At 35.1% G+C, this 19,339-nt stretch overlaps 1 protein-coding gene across 2 annotated transcripts in view; it reads right to left on the bottom strand.

The window, feature by feature from the left end:
* SKAP2 (src kinase associated phosphoprotein 2) overlaps nt 1-19,339 on the bottom strand; it is a 166,384-nt gene that overhangs the window by 58,712 nt on the left and 88,333 nt on the right. For both annotated transcript variants that reach the window (XM_015095341.4, XM_060415036.1), the window contains exons 5-6: nt 10,980-11,057; nt 9,949-10,032 (exon numbers count right to left, since the gene is read on the bottom strand). In XM_015095341.4, coding sequence (XP_014950827.1) covers nt 9,949-10,032; nt 10,980-11,057 — 162 coding nt within the window. The remainder of the gene's footprint in view (nt 1-9,948; nt 10,033-10,979; nt 11,058-19,339) is intronic.

Here is a 19,339-nt window from a genome sequence, read left to right as displayed (position 1 = left end):
TATAAAAAATAGAAGTTGTTGGAAGCAAAATATCAAAGACTTACAAGACAGTTCTGAGAGATTTCCTTAGACTTCCCAGGGAGCAGCGGGTGTGGGGAACATAGGATTTTCAAGGACCAGTTGGAGGAAAGAGGCTCCAGGACCGCACAAAGTCTCAATCACTCTACTCACCTAGTCCAACTGATTGAAAGTCCAGGCTTCCTACCTCCAAGCTGGGGCTAAAATTCTTAGCAATATAACATGAGTGGGGATGGAAGAGCACATGGAGTGGGAGTTTATGTCTGGAGATGCAAAATCAGCACTACAAAGACTGAGTTGGGAAGAGCTGTGATGAGCAGGATATCTTCTTGTGCTAGATTATTTTTAGACAACCCCCACCCAAAAATATGCTATGCACCATGTATCAGATGTTCTGTTAGAATCTAAGAGGAGGACATGAGCAGCCTCTAGTCAGATGAGCCAGAGAAAAGTCACTAACCCAATTGAGAGGTAAGCATACCGGATTATAGAGACTAGAATATCTATTATACATATCCTTGGCCAAGGATAAGTTAAAGAGGAAAAACCAACAAATGAAGACAGGTGTTATAAAAATGTTATGTAATACAGAACCATAACACAGCACTGAAGATATAGAAAGCAAGCACAAATGAGAAACAGTAATAAACTTTAGACAAGGTTTGCATCTCTTCTAAAGTTAAAAAAAAATCTGAATAAAATGAAATAATGTAATGTAAGATAAAAAGAGGAATGACTGAGACATGGAAATTGGAATAGAGCTGGTAAAATAAGGGGAAAATGCTGTTTAAGAGAATAGAAAATGCAGCAGCCAAATTCATAATGTATTAAGGCGAAAAAAATTGAAAATTGTGAACACTGATGAAAAATAAGATCAGGTATATATTTTAAAAACTTCCTCAGTAGGCGGGGGGCGGGGGGGGAGCGGAGAATAAGGGGAAAGATGAACAAAGGGAATATGATGAACATGGAAGACTGACAAAAATACAACATAAGAATAATGGGTGTTCCAGATGAAGGGTAGCATATAAACCAGTGCCAATAATCAAAGATATAACAGAAGAAAATTATACTCCATCAAAGAAAGACTTAAGTCTATAGAACAAAAAGTGTTGCTTAAACAAGTAAAAATAATAAGAAACTAATACCTAGACTCAGTCAGCTGATTATTGAGTGTTTGAGGATAAATAACGACCCCATAGATAGCAACCCACCAGGATGCCCCGTCCCTGGGATTCTCCAGGCAAGAATACTGGAGTGGGTTGCCATTTCCTTCTCCAATGCATGAAAGTGAAAGTGAAGTTGCTCAGTCGTGTCTGACTCTTCACAACCCCATGGACTGCAGCCTACCAGGCTCCTCCGTCCATGGGATTTTCCAGGCAAGAGTACTGGAGTGGGTTCCCATTGCCTTCTCCAATCATATAAATATCCAAGCGGGGGGTAGGAGCATGATAACAGAAAATGAAGAAAGATTCTTAACTCTTTCTCAGCTTTTTCAAATCCTTAACAATAAAGTAGCCATATTTCTAATTAGTCAACATGAGTTAGGAAGTTCAAGACAAAAAATGGGCAGACATGGCTATGCTAAGACTCCACTCTTCTCCATTCACATTAGCATCTCTTCAAGACAGAGAAAAAAGAGAAAACCTCAGCATCATATGGCACCACAGCAATTTACATATAGGCTAGTTCCACAGTACTTTCTGGGTCAGTTTCAAAGACACTTGTTGACTTAAAAATAGTTACGTGCCAATCAAATAGGAAGCAAGGGCGTAGAAGTTCATTTATACATAACCGTAATAGACTCATCAGATATTTTACCTAAGTAAACCTCCCAACTAGCAGAAATTTTAGTTTAGCACTTATAAGTGCCAAAACTTTATAAACTGTTGGATTTTGTAATGGAAATCATCTTGAAATATATGACAATTCTGTTAAACATAATTTAACATTTTCTTGATGATCTAGTAATACTAATTTGAGTATTAGTTTTTATAGTATGTTACAACATGTTCATGCCCTCAGGGTTTTTGAGGTGTCTGTCCTGCTATTAAATTTCTCTCAGCTTCTGTTTCACACTTTAACCTCGCCTGTATTATGCTGTTCGAATTTAATGACTACAGAACTGAAGACTGCCAGGAGAAACTAGGTAACGAAATCTGTTAAATTGGCAACTTAATTTTACACAATTCTAAAACAGTAGGTTCAAGGTAAAAAAGCAGTTGGCTCTGATCTCTTATAAAACAAAATGCATGACGTTAATGGTGGCTATTTCCTCCTACTTCTTCACTGACTTTTAGGTTTACAGCTGTGTTCTGGGGTGGGAGGTGGGGGTGTGGTTAAGGGCCAAAAAGACGTATCATAAGAAATTTAATACAGCATATCCCCTATATATCTTGAAATAATTCTAAGACAGAGAAGGTGTATATTATATCCCCAGCACTGATGAGAGGGGGAAAAAAACCTTAAAATAACCAACTTGTTCTCAGTCACACAACCAAAGCAGTAAAAGCCAGGACTGTAACATAAGTCTGACTCCAAAACCTTGCTTTTACAACCATTTCACACTGTCTCCTAGAAAGTGTTTCTCAAAATGTATTTCAAGAATCATCTATTGTAAAATCATCTCGGATGCCTGTTAAAAATGTAGAAATGGCTACCACTCTGTATCTCCTGTACAGGATTCCCTGGGGGTATGTCCAGGAAAGCAAGTTTTTAGCAAATAACCCAGGTGATTTTTTTATATACGTTAGTGTTTGCAAAACCACTGTTTGAGGAGATATAATTTACGAAGTCTCAGTTGATAAGTGTTACAGCTTGCATCTCCTCCTGCAACATGGGCCCAACTTTCTCAGCTTGCTTTGCCCATCTCTTAAACAGCCATGATGGTTATGCTCTAAATTCTGCTCTTTTCCTGCTTTACAGTACTCAGTGGGCAACCTCACCCAATCCCAGGGATTAAATTCCTATCAATATGCTTGTGACTCATAATTCTCTATTTTCAGTCCAGCTTCAGAACTGAATATCCAAATCTTCACCTTCTCACTATCCATGTTTCATCTCTTGAATGTCTTATAGGCACAATGTATACACCATGCCCACAACAGAGATCATCTTATCCTCATTTACGCTTTACTTGTGATCTTTCCTGTTGTGTTCTCCTACTACTCCATAAGCAGTACCTCCATTAAGTGAAGCCTCCAAACCAGAAAACTGAGCATCATTCTTAATTTCTCCCTTTTATTAATCAAGTATTGCTATGTTATGTCCCTCTACCCCACTGTCGCTGCTGCTGCTGCTAAGTCGCTTCAGTCGTGTCCAACTCTGTGCGACCCCATAGACGGCAGCCCACCAGGCTCCCCCGTCTTGGGATTCTCCAGGCAAGAACACTGGAGTGGGTTGCCATTTCCTTCTCTAATGCATGAAAGTGAAAAGTGAACGTGAAGTCGCTCAGTCATGTCTGACTCTTAGCAACCCCATGCCACCTCCCAAAAGCTAGCCAGTCCTATTTTTCTAGCAAATATGCTTGTTTTTCTCTTTTTTGCTGGCTCTGCAGAATATATGCTTAAAACACTATCCACTCTCCTACCATTTAAAATACAGTATAAATACAGCAACTAAATAATTCTAAATCATTTAGCACCCCTATGAGTTATGACCATTTGTCATTTGAGGATCTCTAGCATCTAAGTGTCTTTCCTATTTTTAGTCCTGAGATCTTTAGGGAGGAGAGCCCACTTCCCACCACAGAAGCTGGAGGGAAGTGAGATTTTCCCTCTTTCAGATCAGTCAAGCAGATACGCCAGCCTGGGTCCTAAATCTGAACTGAATAATAAAAGAATCAGGGAGGAGCTCAGAATCCATTTCCATTAGCAGCGCCTTCATCGATTGGCAGCAGGGTACAACAGCAACATCACAAGTCCTGGCTTGGCTGGGCCAGCAGTGTGTCCCAGTCAGATTGTCCCTGGAGGTACGGATTCGGCTGAAGTTCCAGCCACCTCGCCTCATTTAGTCCCTGCCTGCTTTTCTGAGCCCAGTTGTTTAGCCTTCTCATCAACTCTGTCTGAGAGCTGATATTCTCCCAATAACTTCTTTTTGTGTGTAAACAGAGTTGGTTTCTGTTGTTCATACCAAGAATGCTAATTTGGTACAAATGGTTAGCAAACAGAAAGATATGACATGTGTTCAGAACTTTTTGATAATATCTGCTTGTTACATTTAACAAGGCCTTTCCCTCTTAGTGATTAACTCATGCTAGTTTCATAAGTATTAATGCTCCCTAGTAAGAAAGAGGGAATTACAGCCCTTAATACTGTGGAATTACGCCCACTAAACTTTATCCAACTGATCAGTAAGTTGTTCTATGCCTTCAGTTAAAGACACACAAACATTTTCTCTGTTTACATAGCTCACATAAATGAGTTATACCATGAGGAAATATCAAATAATACAATTTAAAGTGAAAAATACTATATGACATATATATTTATTACTTAAGGGCCCCAAATGGCTCTGAAAAATAAACACAGGTAATATGTATAGGTCCAAAGGGAAGCACTTTAGTTAGAATTATAAGTTTGACTCATATGGCCCGGTGGCGGGAAATTTTAGATATTTCTAAAGCCCTTTATTTTTCTATAAAATAAAAGTACATTATAAGCATAAAAATCAAGCGGTTTCTGTATGCAGCCATACACCTTCAACCATAGCAATAAACCTGATTAAAAAAACAGTGCAGTATGAGGGAGCTATTAATTGAGAGTAAATAAATTACAGGCATTCTTGTAGACTGGAATTTAAATGTTTCTACTTTTGGAGGGCTATTCCTACTTTCCCTCTATGGCTTCCCTGGTGGCTCAGGGGTAAAGAATTTGCCTGCCAAGGAGGACATGCAGGTTCCATCCCTGGGTCAGAAATATCCCCTGGTGAAGGAAATGGGAACCCACTACAGTATCCTTGCCTGGGAAAACCCCATGGACAGAGGAGCCTGGTGGCCTCCATGGGGTTGCAGAGAGTCAGATACAACACTTTCCCACTACAACTGAAATTCAGATAATTATAGTCTATTAGACTATAATAGACTATATACTATATATAGTATATATATACATATACGTACACCTATATACATATAGGTATTGTCAAGATAAATATTATATAGGGAATGTCTTAATATCCTATACATGTTATCCTCTTAGAGCCTTCTATGATAGAGGATTAATGACACTGCTGCTACAAAGGCAACATGAAAATGGCTAAGAACATCTGAGATAACTTGTGTCTCCTTCATGCACTTACAGTGGTAAACAACTCTGAATTCTCAGCCACTCTCAGCTTCAAAGCACATCTTGCCTCCAGTCTCACCTTCTTCTGACAGCGTCAACATGATCTTTCTAACATCCAATCAAAGTTTGTCATACCATCTACTCACCTTCAAGGCTTAGAAACATTAACTGTCCCTTATATAAAAAAGGCCAAACTTCTGACTAGGGAGTTCACCAGCTTGGTCCCACCGCTTCCCAGTTCATCAGCCTTCGTGTACATACTCACATATGTCTTCAGTCCATGTACAGATGGATGTGCTCAACTGCTCAGTTGTGTCCAACTCTTTGTGACCCCATGGTCCTGTGTCCATGATCTTATCACGGCAAGAATACTGCCATGGTTGCCATTTCCTCCTCCAGATATACAGATGTATACATATATTTTAAATCAAACCTGTCCTGTTTTACTGCAAACTGACCCATCATCATCAAACCTTTAATAAGACTTAATTTGTACATGAATATGTCCTCATGTTGAAGAAGTCCTACTAAATATCAGATGTATATTTTAACTTCTCTGTATTGCTACAGGGTAATAAAGGTCTTTTATTTAACATTTATTTTGATAGATTTTAAGTTAGTATTATATATCAAAATTATTTCACTTCTATCAGGTCAAATTATTTCTATTTCTTAAGGAACAACAAAGATATCATCTTTCCTTTTACAAACAACATTATAATATGAATTTTTTAAATGCCAGATTTGATTTACACATTTTATATATACTCATGATATAATTATAAAATGCTAATGCCCTAACCCAACAATCTGCCTCTATCAAATGAATCAGGAAGAAAGGTAAGCTTTTACAGCTGTTACTAAAGTTGTTGTTATAAAACAACAGAACTTCAAGTATACAAATAATATTATCATTCTAGCAATATTTTGTAGGTACTAAAAGAGAACTACGATGCCATTTCAACATCAAAACACTTTATAACTGTCATTCTCACTGACTGAACAGCTATGTCCTATTTTTCCTATCAGTGGTTAAATTGTAAGGGAAGTAAGAGAGCAGAGAGGTCAACTTCAATGGAAAATTTTATTTCCCTGCCGAGATAAAAACTTTATTTTAAATTATCTGTTAAAAGTAATTAACCTCCAATTAAAATAAATAAGTTTATATTTTAAAAAGCACTAACAAAAATGCCAAATATCAAAAAAAATAAAATAAAATAAAAGCCCTATTTTCTACTGACTTTCATTTCATATTGAAAAGATACTATAATGAAAAAGTTAAAACCACTGATACGCTAAATAATTTTTGATGTACATTTAGAATGACTCTTGTTTGAACCAAGGCTATCTGAAGCTGCCACATACTATATAGTGCTAGGGTTTTCTTTAACTGGGGAATAGGGGTAGAGACAGCAAAGCCTCTTAGGTGGAAAGAAAAGAGATACTTTGTACAAACTACCTACTACCCCCTTAAAAGTGGGAGGAGATTGGTTCATAATACTGATCCATGATCTCATAGAGGTTAAACAGAAAAATATGAGTTTGGAACAGGTTCCTAAATGAGCCATCACTTACAGGCATGTTGGAAGGGCTGGTAACCACCAAGTTAAGGAAAAGAGCATGGCTTTGGAGCGATAGGGACCTGCACTAACTAAATCCTCAATGTGCCTCTCAGCAGCCTGTGATAACCTCTCTTGCCTCGACTAGTTCAGTGCCACCCACTGAAACCAATTCTGGTCATAGAGCCCTATGCTTAAAAGGCATATTCAAGATAAAACACTTAGCAGGGCCCTTATTCTCATAAGGCTCTTGTCAATCTGATCCTAACCCACTTTTTCAGTCTTTTGTACTCCCTCCTTTCACTCTCTGTGACAGTCCTGATAAACGAGTTGAGTCATGACAATCAAATGAAGAGGAAAGAGATGAAAACAAGGATGTGATTTCACAAAGTGAGAAAGCATGTTATACAAAAGTATGTTTTTTATATATATTATCTTAAATGTTTATATATATATATATATACACACACCTCATAAAGGCTGCAAATGATTATGAATGATAAATACAGATAATATTTATGGGTACAAAGGTAATAGTATTATTCACCCTAGAGGCTGGAACTAGCCTTTCTAAGCTATGATTATCTTGATAGGCCCAAATGTTTTTTGGAACACAGTGAGTTAGAAAATGTGAACCACATAACTGTCAAAGAGTAACAAAGTACAGTTTAACCCAGTAAGTGGCATCAACTTTTCTGCACCTCTGTAATCCATTTATCTAAATCCTACTTAGCTGGAGGATCATAGCTCTCATATATCCAAATAGCTCTTTCCAAAGTTTAGATTAATGGTTCAAACATACAGTAAACATTGATGTACAAATTAGCTATCTGGTGTCACATATAAAAACAAAAATTTCATGTGACATATACATTTTCTTGGGAAGAAAACAACACTAAGGAAATTAAGATCATGTCAAACAAGTAATTAAAAACTGTCTGAAGATAGATACCCACCTCCCAAGTCCCTAAAAGCCAGAAGTGGCCAAGAATTCCAATGAACTGCTAAAAACAGATCCGAAATCTCAGTGGAAACAGGAGGCTTCATAGTGACAGACAGGGAAGAGCTTAAGGAAATATAAACCAAATCTTCACAGATCCACATAAAAAGGGAATGAGAGAATAGTAGTTTTTAAAAAGCTGTGGTAGTGGCTAGATGGATCACAAAGTATTTAAAATACAAATTTAAAAGAATGTTATTACCTCAGGCCTCAAAAAACAAGAATAGAAATGGGAATTTAACTAACCTGGGTTTGATTCCCTGGGTTGGGAAGATCCCCTGGAGAAGGGAAAGGCTACCCACTCCAGTATTCTGGCCTAGAGAATTCTATGGACTGTATAGTCCATGGGGTCGCAAAGAGTCAGACACGATTGAGTGATTTTCACTATCACTTTCCCCTCAAATAACCAGAATTTATTTAGAGCATTAGCTTTTGAAATAAATATAAACGTGTCTTGGGGATTACATTTGGGGATAAATTATATTAGATTTGGGGAAGACTCTTGCTAATTTTTGACCTAACAGTTAGTATATATCAGTTAGGACTATGAGTGATGGAAGCAGATATTAGTATTCATTGATTTTTACAGAAATTAGAAATGAGAAGCTTAACTAACCAAAGTCACAAGGATTTGAAACCTCCCTCTCCTGGTCTTATGAAATAGAAAAAATTTCTTCACAGAAAAGTAAAATCTTGATCTCAGTTCACACTACTGTACAAAATTATATTTCTATAACAGTAACACCTTTATTATCTATGATAATCATAATTTAACATGGACTCTAAATTTTCTGATAAAATCATCTACTTAATTAAGTCTTAGCAGAAGAAAGAAGACTGTTGATAGTTGTTTACAGTTTACATTTCATGGATACCATTATTACAAATGAACATGTAAATTAGTAACAGAATGCAAACTAGCCACTAAATTAATTTCTAACTTGATAATCCCACTAACCAAAAGGTAGGACCAGTTTCTAGCATCATGCATTTATTTCAAATTTATCTGAAATATAATAATCATATCTGCCAATTTGATAATTAGGAAAAACCCTAAAATTTGAAAATAATATCAAATGAAATATAAACTTTCAAATGACACTGATAAGTAACAATTTCATGAGAAAGTTTATATTCAGTGATATTGGACTTTTATGCCTTTTTATCTCAAGTGTTCTTTCTGGAAATGAATGCTATATAACCCTTACTTTATAATATTCAACTTCTGACTTGTTTTTCCTAGATAAGAGCAAAACTAAGAAAGCTTACATTCTTTAAATTTTAGTATTTAGTATTACTTGTTCAAATAATGAACTTAAAATTATGTTAACTATGACTAAGTTATTAATTAGCAAATGAAGTTACAGAATGTTATTTTATTGTTTCTAAATTAGTGCAGTGATAATAGTGGTTAAGAGCATGGACTCTAAACATTATGTTTTAGGTTCAAATTTCAAAACTGCCATTACCATCTCTGGGACCTTGAACAAGTTACTTAATCTCTCTGTCCTTGGTTTTCCAAAAATTATAATAAGTGGGACTAATAATGGTAGCTACCTCACAGAGTTGCAGTTAAATGAGTTAATATAACTTAAGTGCTTAGACAGCTAAGGTGCTTAGAACAGTAACACACCAACGTTTGCTGTCACTTTAATCTGTAAAAGAAGCTGAGAAAGGAGTTGTGCACGTTTCATTGTTATCTAAATTTTTCTTTAAAATATTTGAAGGACAAAACATATTTTCTTCCCTTCAAAACTTGCACAACCCTAATGGTCTTAACTTTTCAGATATTCTACAATTACAGCCTGGAGGTAAACAATTCCTGAGGCAAAAGGCCACACAGATGAAAGTTTTCTCTTTCCTAATTTGATAAAACAGTTGTGTTGACTTTTAAGGCACTATGAAATTTACAGCATTTGTCAAATAATAGAATTATTAATTACTCTTAGGCTGTAATATTACAATTCTCAGTTATTTTTTCTCTATTTGTCTTCAGCTCATTCTGTACCAAAAAAGGGAGGTGGCATAAAATGCCCCCCAAAACCCTCATGCAATAGAAGTTTATACAACTGAACACCAATACTACCTTTATCACTTCCATAATAATAGAACACTGTTTTACTGAGAGCACACCACCGTTTCTGCCATTCAAATCCCAGAAAACTGTGATCTACAATAAAGGGAGAAAAGAAACAGTTTAGATAATATACATTACCTTTATAAATATAGTGTGATTTCCCTACTGTAAAAGGAAAAGTTAGTTATTATGATTTCTAAGGTTCCTTTTAGCTGTAAAATTCTATGACTAATTAGTTTGTGTCTTCTTTTCCAAGACACAAACAAAGCTAAAAGGAATACACTGAAGCAGAGATGGGGCTGCTATATTTGTGGGATCGACTACATGGCTAACAAACTTTCCTGACAGGAATAGTCAAAAAGGCATTTGACTATAAGGTCTTAAGATAATTGATTCATCTGGGTCACATTTTCTTATCTGTCATAAAAAGGAGGGAGGAGGAGTTGACCTAGATTATTTCTGTTATCTCTTTTGGCTTTAAAATTCAGCTAGGAAAGCTAAGAAAAGCAAATGGAATACAGGAAGCCCAAAGGGACTTCCTGAGAGATAAACTGAATGGTAATGAAGAGGCTTTCTGCTTTTCATTTCTTATATCATGATACTACCTCCATATTTCATTTCTATTATATATTGGTGTTGAAAGAGTGAGACCATATGGTCAACTCTCAATTATCACAGCCAATAGAGAGGAACACTGAATGAATAACAGAAAATGGCAGAAAAATATGCTAAGCTTGATCTGAACCATAGCAAACATGGCATATGTCAGATTAGGAAAAAGATAACCCTCTGCTCAGCCAAGGGGGATAACAGTGCGAAGTCCCATCTTGGAGATACAGTCAAGGCAGGAAGAGGCAGGAAACAGCTCCTGAATCATCAACAAATACCCAAGGTTGACAACAATAAACTTGATCAAATGTTTTATTTTGTTCTTAGAAAGTACTCTGAGCTGAAAGCTGTATTTTGTAGTTGGGATAATGTCATTAGATTTTCTTAGAGTCTTAGATTTTTAGAATTTTCATTAGAATCATATAATTTACCTTTTCTTCGTTTTTCAAGGTAGCCAGCCTTTAACACAAAAGGAAGGTCCTGGGCTGCAATTGGAGGAAACTGGTTTCCTATGGAAGGTAGGGAGCAAAAAAAGCAGTGAGTAATCCCTTTTAGAAAAATCAAATATCAGATCTCATTAGATTTAGTATATTTTTAATTACTCAAATTAATTAAATCCAAGTCTATTAGTTTTATTTCATATGTATTCCATAGACTAGTCCCTCTCCACCTCCTGTGAATCTCAAGAGCAAAAAAATATTCTGTACTGTTACATCTTAATATACTATGCTTCCAAATGCACAATAATATTATGTAACTTAATGATCTCTAAAGGGTAATACTTTTTGACCTGCATTCTCTAAGGAATGGACTAGGACACTGTTATAAATAATAGTGTTCAATATCTTTATAAATTCATTGGAAATATACTACAGTTGCTTTAGCATTTTACTAGAATGCTGCTGCTGCTGCTGCTGCTGCTAAGTCACTTCAGTCGTGTCCGACTCTGTGCGACCCCACAGGTGGCAGCCCACCAGGCTCCCCTGTCCCTGGGATTCTCCAGGCAAGAACACTGGAGTGGGTTGCCATTGCCTTCTCCAATGCGTGAAAGTGAAAAATGAAAGTGAAGTTGCTCCGGAATGTCCTACCCTCAGCGACCCCATAGACTGCAGCCTTCCAGGCTCCTCCGTCCAAGGGATTTTCCAGGCAAGAGTACTAGAGTGGGGTGCCATTGCTTTCTCCGTTACTAGAATGCTAACAAGTGAAAATAACCAGTCCAATGACAGTTTCCATGGAATACACCAATAAAAACAGTCTTAAAATAGTTTATGATAAATAATGTTTTGATAGGAAGCTTATTATATACAAATTAATCACAGAGTTACCAACTGGTTTTTTAAAAAATATCCAGTAGCTATAAAATCATGTTATTTTTCCTTAAGAAACTAAAATTCAAATTAAAGTACTAATTTCATTTCCCTGGTGGATCAATTTTGCTCAGTAAACACAAAACAATTATCATTAAAATATATTTAAAACGGAGTAATAATTTTGAAATACATATAAAATTTTAAGGAAAGTCAGTGGGAAAGTTTGAACAACTGTCTAATCAATGTATCCATTTAATCCATTGAAGGGAAAAGTTATTTAGTATAGTATTTTTTTATATAAAATAAAACTAACATAAAGGAATCTTATCTATGTGAGTAAGTCCTGGTTAACCACTAAAATAAAGAAGGTGACTATAGTTTGACTTGCTTTTTTAAAAGAAAAGAAAAAAATGATTAATAGCATCTTTTAAATTAAACTAGGTTATACCAACATACAGAAATATTATATCACATAGAAATATGAAATTTTAGCTAATATAAAACCATTTAGGAAAATTTTCTTTCTAAATAAGATTCCTGAAAACAAAGTATTTACCTCTTCAACTAAGCAAGATGATAGTTTAGTTTTTGTGGAAGTATGCTTGGACTCAGTCTTTTGCGTAACTGGCACAGAGAGTTCTTAAGTGAACTATACAAAATCCCTTTGTAGGAAGCATCATTTGGATGACATTGCAGAATGAGAAAGCAAACATACTAATTAAACATTTAATATGATTATTGTATGTCATGAAAAAATGTCTACGTGGTTTGTGCACAGTGGTAAAAACAGAAAATTCACTGCAAACATCCCATAAATAATCTTGAGTCTTTCGGATGATGGAAACAAACTCTTAAGCACACATTTATGGATGAAATTAAGCTACCCAAGGAAGAGGCAACTTTTCAGTCTTTAGGTCTAATACAAAAGGGTACAAGGAGCAATTAATTACCTCTACTTGGCTAGATAAGGCTCATGGAGAAGTAGAGCCATGACCCTCTCATATCCATTGGGGCATAAAATAAATGTTCTTTACATATAAAAGAAATGCTCTAAATCTTAAGAAGAAACTTTACATTCTAAAGAGAAATGGGTACCTTTAGCATAGCTTTCAACTTTAAAAAGTTACTGGTCCAGAAAAAAGGAGGGGAAGAAGTGGAAGAGAAGAAAGGGAATTAGAATTTACAAAGGTGAATATATATAACCCGAAGCTCTTGCTTTAAGAAAAATGTTGATTAAATTTCCATCTGGTAAATCAATAAAATTTGATGTCACAAGCAACTCTTATTCTGAATTCTAAATTCATGTCTCTAATATAAAATCTTTTATTTCATTCCTAAAGGGGAAAAACAAATTTTCTGACTAAAATTTCATTTTTCTAAACTCCTTTTGTTATTTGTCCAACACCTAGGTTTTGTTTAACATACACATGAATTTTTTAAAAAGTAAAAGTAAAGTAATAGTAATCCCTTTAAATACTTCAGATTTTAAGTTCTTAGAAGAACCATTTGACTTGTATAACACCATAAACATATAAACACTTAATACTTTTTGATGGTGAAATTGAAAATTTGTAACAAGATATAAAAAGTAATAATTTCTCTTTAAAAAAATATGAACTCTCAGATCATTTAGACCTCATATCACTGTACCTAGAATGAGCAACAGTATGCCACCATTTAAGGAGATACACACTGATTCAAATAATTATTGTTGTTCAGTTGCTCAATTGTATCCAACTCCTTGTGAACCCACAGACTACAACACAATAGGCTCCCCTGTCCTTCACTATCTCCCAGAGTATGCTCATGCCCATTAAGCTGGTGATGCCATCCAACCATCTCATTCTCTGTTGCCCCCTTCCCCTCCTGCCTTCAATCCTTTCCAGCATCAGGGCCTTTTCAATGAGTCAGCTCTTTGTACCAGGTGGCCAAAATACTGGAGCTTCAGCTTCAGCATCAGCCCTTCTAATGAATACTCAGGACTGACTTCCTTTAGATTGACTGGTTTGACCTCCTTGCAGTCCAGGGGATGCAAGAGTCTTCTCCAGCACCACAGTTTAGAAGCATCAGTTCTTCGGTACTCAGCCTTCTTTATGGTCCAAATAATTATTAATAAGACTACCACAGACAGAGGTGTCTGGTGGGCTACAGTCCATGGGATTGCAAAGAGTCAGACAACCACTGAGCAACTAACACACACACACACACAAATGCAGCTATGCTGATACATGAAGAAAAGAAAGGTAAAGCTAATATAAACGTATCTGGCAGGTAACAAAGAGTTGCTGAAAATCTATCAAACACAATTATATTATCTCACCAAGAGAAACTATGCATCACAGCCAATTACAACATTCCAACAAACTCACTATTATCAACTCTGTTTCACTACCAAAATTCACACCCTTGTCTCAAAAATAAGTTTAGCACTGAGCTTTAATTCTTTGGCACAGGATTAGGCATTCAGTAAATGTTGGCTTTTATTAATTATAATTAAATATTATTATTATACTTAGTATAACTATTAATTCAAATGAATGGTTACCAATGTGACTATAAGACTATTTAATGTTGCCTAGGGAATTTTAATCAGAAAAATGAAAAGCATGATTCGGTAACTGTATGAGTTAAGCATTACAGTTATTTTAAAAGCAACTTGATGATTTCTTTCTGAGTATATGAAAGTGGTTGATAGAGAAATTATATCTTAACTCAAAGGAGAAAATATAATTAACCTATACTCCAGGGCAGCTTATTTATACTGCAGACTATCACCGCATAGCTTTCTAAAGTGGCCAAAAATTTTCAATACCCTGACAAAATAAACATATACTCACAAAGACAAGTCTTCTTTTTATAATATGAGCATGTATTTCTTATATAATAATAGTCCAACTTTTCTAAACCATATCAATATTAGACATTAAAACTAATACCCTACAAGAGCAGGCAAGGAATGTGTCTTCTTCCAATTTGGCATTTTGGAATCTGAAATATGCAAAATGGTAACAATGTCACAAAAAATTCAAAGAAACAAGTATACATGCCTAATATATCCTACTAACTCAGTGGGAAAAAGAAGCAGTGAAATCCAAATTTTCTTATAGTTAGGTAGGGATCAATATTTTATTTACAAGGCCACTGTTTTTAAAAGATAACTAAAGAATTCTAGACTGTGTCTTGAAACTTTTGTCTTAAAATCAAACTGTGTTATATAGTGGACATAGTCTACCAGCAAGCTAAAGGAATGGATTCTAGAACAGAGAAGAGTTCCAAAGCATGAAAATATTTTAAAAAAAAAATCACCTAAAACCTAAGTAAGGTATTACCCAATTTTAGTAATTTTATTAATCTACAGTTTTAATTTTTTCCATTGAAACTAGGAGGAAAAATACTGAAATCTTTAAATATAGCCATGTATTTAAGAAATAAGTTCTATCTTTTAAAATGCCTTAAATGTTAAAATATTTAATAACAATATTTAATAAAATATTAAATAATATCCCCATTCTAAGATTCCATGACATATATACACATTGATATCTTCTTGCACTTTCAATAACAAATGGCCAAGGATCAAGATGGATTTAACTTTCAAAATATCTAAAGTGAAAATTGTTCACAACATATTTTCATAGAAAAATGGATAATTGCCTTTAGATCTAGCATAGAATTGTCATGTCATTTCAAAGGTTTAATTTCTAACTAGAATCATGGCCTGGAATAGCTGTGAAAGAAAATAAATACATAGACTGGTGATTTGATTCTTACATGATAGTATACAGGTTTCAATGCCATTCTCCCAAATCATCCCACCCTCTCTCTCTGAGTCCAAAAGTCCGCTATACACATCTGTGTTTTTTTTGCTGTGGGGATGACCCAGAGGGATGTTGTGGGAGGGAGGTGGGAGGGGGTTCATGTTTGGGATTGCATGTACACCCGTAGTGGATTCATGTCAATGTATGGCAAAACCAATACAGTACTGTAAAGTAAAATAAAGTAAAAATAAAAATTTAATAAAAAAAAGAAAATAAATACATAATTATTTGTCATATTCTACTAACTCAATTTACATGGAAAATTTGGAATCTCAAATCTTTTCATCAGTTTTTTTTAGTGGCAACATGAAAATTATGTATTCAAAGGACACATGAAACAACAGTAACACTTAAGAAAAGAACTACTACAGTAACTAAAAGATTACTACTTGTGTTTCCTTAGCATAGTCCTTTTATAGAGTTTATTTTCTCATGTATCACTACTACTCTCTTCAGAAAGGATTAATCAATGAATACACTAGTACTGGTGATCCCTAAATCTATCAAGATAGTTACTTTAAAAAGAAAAAAGGCTTATACTTGGTTAGACACAAAGATGGTCAGTTTCCAATTAGCAGGACCATAGAATCCCCAGAGGTAGTTACGCCTTGGCTACCAGATTCAGAGACTGATAAGGCCCCTGTGATGACACCAGGGGCAAAAATAGAAGTTGAAACTCACAGGTTTGCCATCTGTTAGTCTCTCCACCCCCTCTATAAAATGGCAAGTCATCTTGAAAGCTACTCAGCAAAAGCTGAATAACTATTAGGGTAATCCACATTTGCCTTTATTAACTGTTTCTTGATATGGAAATTCCAATAGCCTCATGAGAATCATCAATAGGTCTATCTGAAACCAAAGAAGATAATAACTCAGTATTACAGCTCTGTGCTCACAGGAAACGCTTCATGAATATGGTCCAAAAGATATATTAAATGCTTGTTCAGAGTCCAAACAAAAGCTATATTATATCAAATATATATATGTAACTGTGGCTGATACTGATTTTCATGGAAATCTGTCAATATGTAAAATTCAAGTGGCAATAATAGAAAAATTAAGAATCAGAATTAAGAGAAATCTGAAATCATGGGGGTTCATCAATAACCACTAAAATAGCAGTCAAAAAGCCATAGATTGAAAGTATGTATGGATTACGTTATCCATAAAGTTATATTATACTCACTCACTTAAAACTGCTTCTTTTACTTAAGTATGGCCAGGATTTGAACTATCTAATTACATATCTGAAGACTGCTTTTTTAGATAAATTTTTAGTATAGGACTACTGTCCTTAGCTCATAAATTTAGATGTAAAAATAATATCTCTTGAAGATTTCTGATTCTTTGGTCCAGTGATAGACCTTAAGCTGTAACATTTTTTAATACATTAAAATTATTGCTTATAGAATTAAAAAAATGCTTTTATCCAAAAATTCCAGATACACCAATTTGTGAAAATGCTTGTAAGACTCCTTCAGTTACTTATAGGGATAAAAGCATATCAATGTACTAAATCCATCATTTAAAAATAAAGGTCAATATGAGTAATTTCACTTTATAAACAAGACTTCTTTTTCATATATTTATAATACTGGGTACTCTTTATACTTTTATATTTTTGTAAAAGCTACTTTTTAATAATACATCATTAGATTCCACAGAAATAAGTTAAATCAAATTTCATCTCCTATATACAGTTACTTCTCAGCTACTTTGTGTCTGACTATATCTTTTTTTTTTTTTTTAAGTGGTTAAAAACAACAAAATTTCTAATCTTCAAGTTCTGGAGGTCAGAAGTCCAGAAAGTGTCTCATGGGCTAAAATCAAGGTGTCAGCAGGACTGTGTTCCTTCTGGAGCCTGGAGGACAGACTCTATTTCCTTCCCTTTCCAGCCCCTAAAGGCTGACCTATTTCACTGGCTATTGGCCTCCTTCCATCTTTAAAGCCAGCAATGGTCATTTGAGTCTTTTTCACAATGTCCTCTTTCTGGTTCCAATTCTTTTGCCTCCTTCTTCTCATTTAAAGTAAAAAGTGAAAGTGAGGTCATTTAGTCGTGTCTGACTCTTTGTGACCCCATGGACGGTAGCCTATCAGGATCCTCTGTCCATGGAATTTTCCAGGCAAGAGTACTGGAGTAGGTTGCCGTTTCCTTCTCCAGCTTCTCATTTAAAGGTTCCTGTATTTACATTATGGGCTTCCTTTATAGCTCAGTTGGTAAAGAATCTGCCTGCAATGCAGGAGACCCAGGTTCAATTCCTGGGTCAGGAAGATTTCCTGGAGAAGGAAATGGCAACCCACTCCAGTATTCTTGCCTGGCCTACCTGGATAATCTCCTTATTTTAAGGTCAGCTGATTAGTAATCTGACTCCAAAGGATTCGGATGTGGACTTCTCTGAGGCACTATTATTGTGCCTACTGTACCCCTTATTATCATATCAATTGCCTATTGATTTTTGCATATATTTGGAACTTATGTATCTGTCCACATCTTCTCTGTAACAAGAAAAAACTTAGCTAAATTCAGAAAAGCAATATTTTTTTAAAGTTTATGATACACAAACACAGAGAAACTGTGGTATAGGCTTAAAATGGAATACATTTTTTCCTTAAATTAAAAACAAAATTATAAATATATCAAAATTTTAAGATATTCTAAATAATTAAGTATATATGGTTATGGGTTGGATTTTAATTTAATGTTTTACTTGAACACAAAAATATGCCCCAACCTGACTTTTTAAAATTGAATTATAGTTGATTAAGGGCTTCTCCGGTGGTTCAGATGGTAAAGAATCTGCCTATACAATGCAGGAGACCAGGGTCTGGAAGATCCCCTGAAGAAGAAATGACAACCCACTCCAATATGCTGCCTAGAGAATCCCATGGACAGAGGAGCCTGGTGGGTTACAGTCATGGGGTCACAAAGAGTCAGACTCAACTGAGTGACTATCACTTTCACTTTTTCACATATAGTTGGTCTACAATGTTCTTATAAGTTTAAGGTATATAGCAAAGTGATTCAGACATATCTATATATCTCCATGTATGTATCTATCTATATATATATATATATTTCTTTTTTCCCCAGATCCTTTTTCCTTACAGGCTATTACAAAATACTGAGTATCTTTCCTATGCTATATAGCTGGTTTGCGTTTGCAATTTGATTGTATTTTAAGATTGTGATTAAAACCTTGAGTCTTAAATTCAAATTGTAGCTTAACTATTAGTTCTGTGACTTGGGCAAGTTGCTTGATTTCATTTAGTTTTCAAATATGTGAATGTAGGTGTTAAGAGGGCACACTATGGAGATTTACTGTGGAGAAGAAATACAATATTTGAGATAACTACTCTAAAATGTTACTTCTTCTTTTTAAACAGCAATGCAAATTTGCCAAGTCCATTGCTCCATAAATAAGAAAACATGAAAGCTGAAAAGAAAAACCACTACAATAAAATCTGAAAGCCTTTTAATAATACAAATTTCTCTCCAGCTACAGCTATTTGGCTATGATTTCTCCAGTAGTCATATATAGATGTGAGAGTTGGACTATAAAGAAAGCTGAGTGCCGAAGAATTGATGCTTTTGAACTGTGGTGTTAGAGAAGACTCCTGAGAGTCCCTTGGATTGCAAGGAGATCCAACCAGTCCATCCTAAAG

This window comes from Ovis aries, chromosome 4 (genome assembly GCF_016772045.2).
Source record: "Ovis aries strain OAR_USU_Benz2616 breed Rambouillet chromosome 4, ARS-UI_Ramb_v3.0, whole genome shotgun sequence".
Classification (NCBI taxonomy): Eukaryota; Metazoa; Chordata; class Mammalia; order Artiodactyla; family Bovidae; genus Ovis; species Ovis aries.
This window is presented reverse-complemented; position numbering and strand designations above follow the sequence as displayed.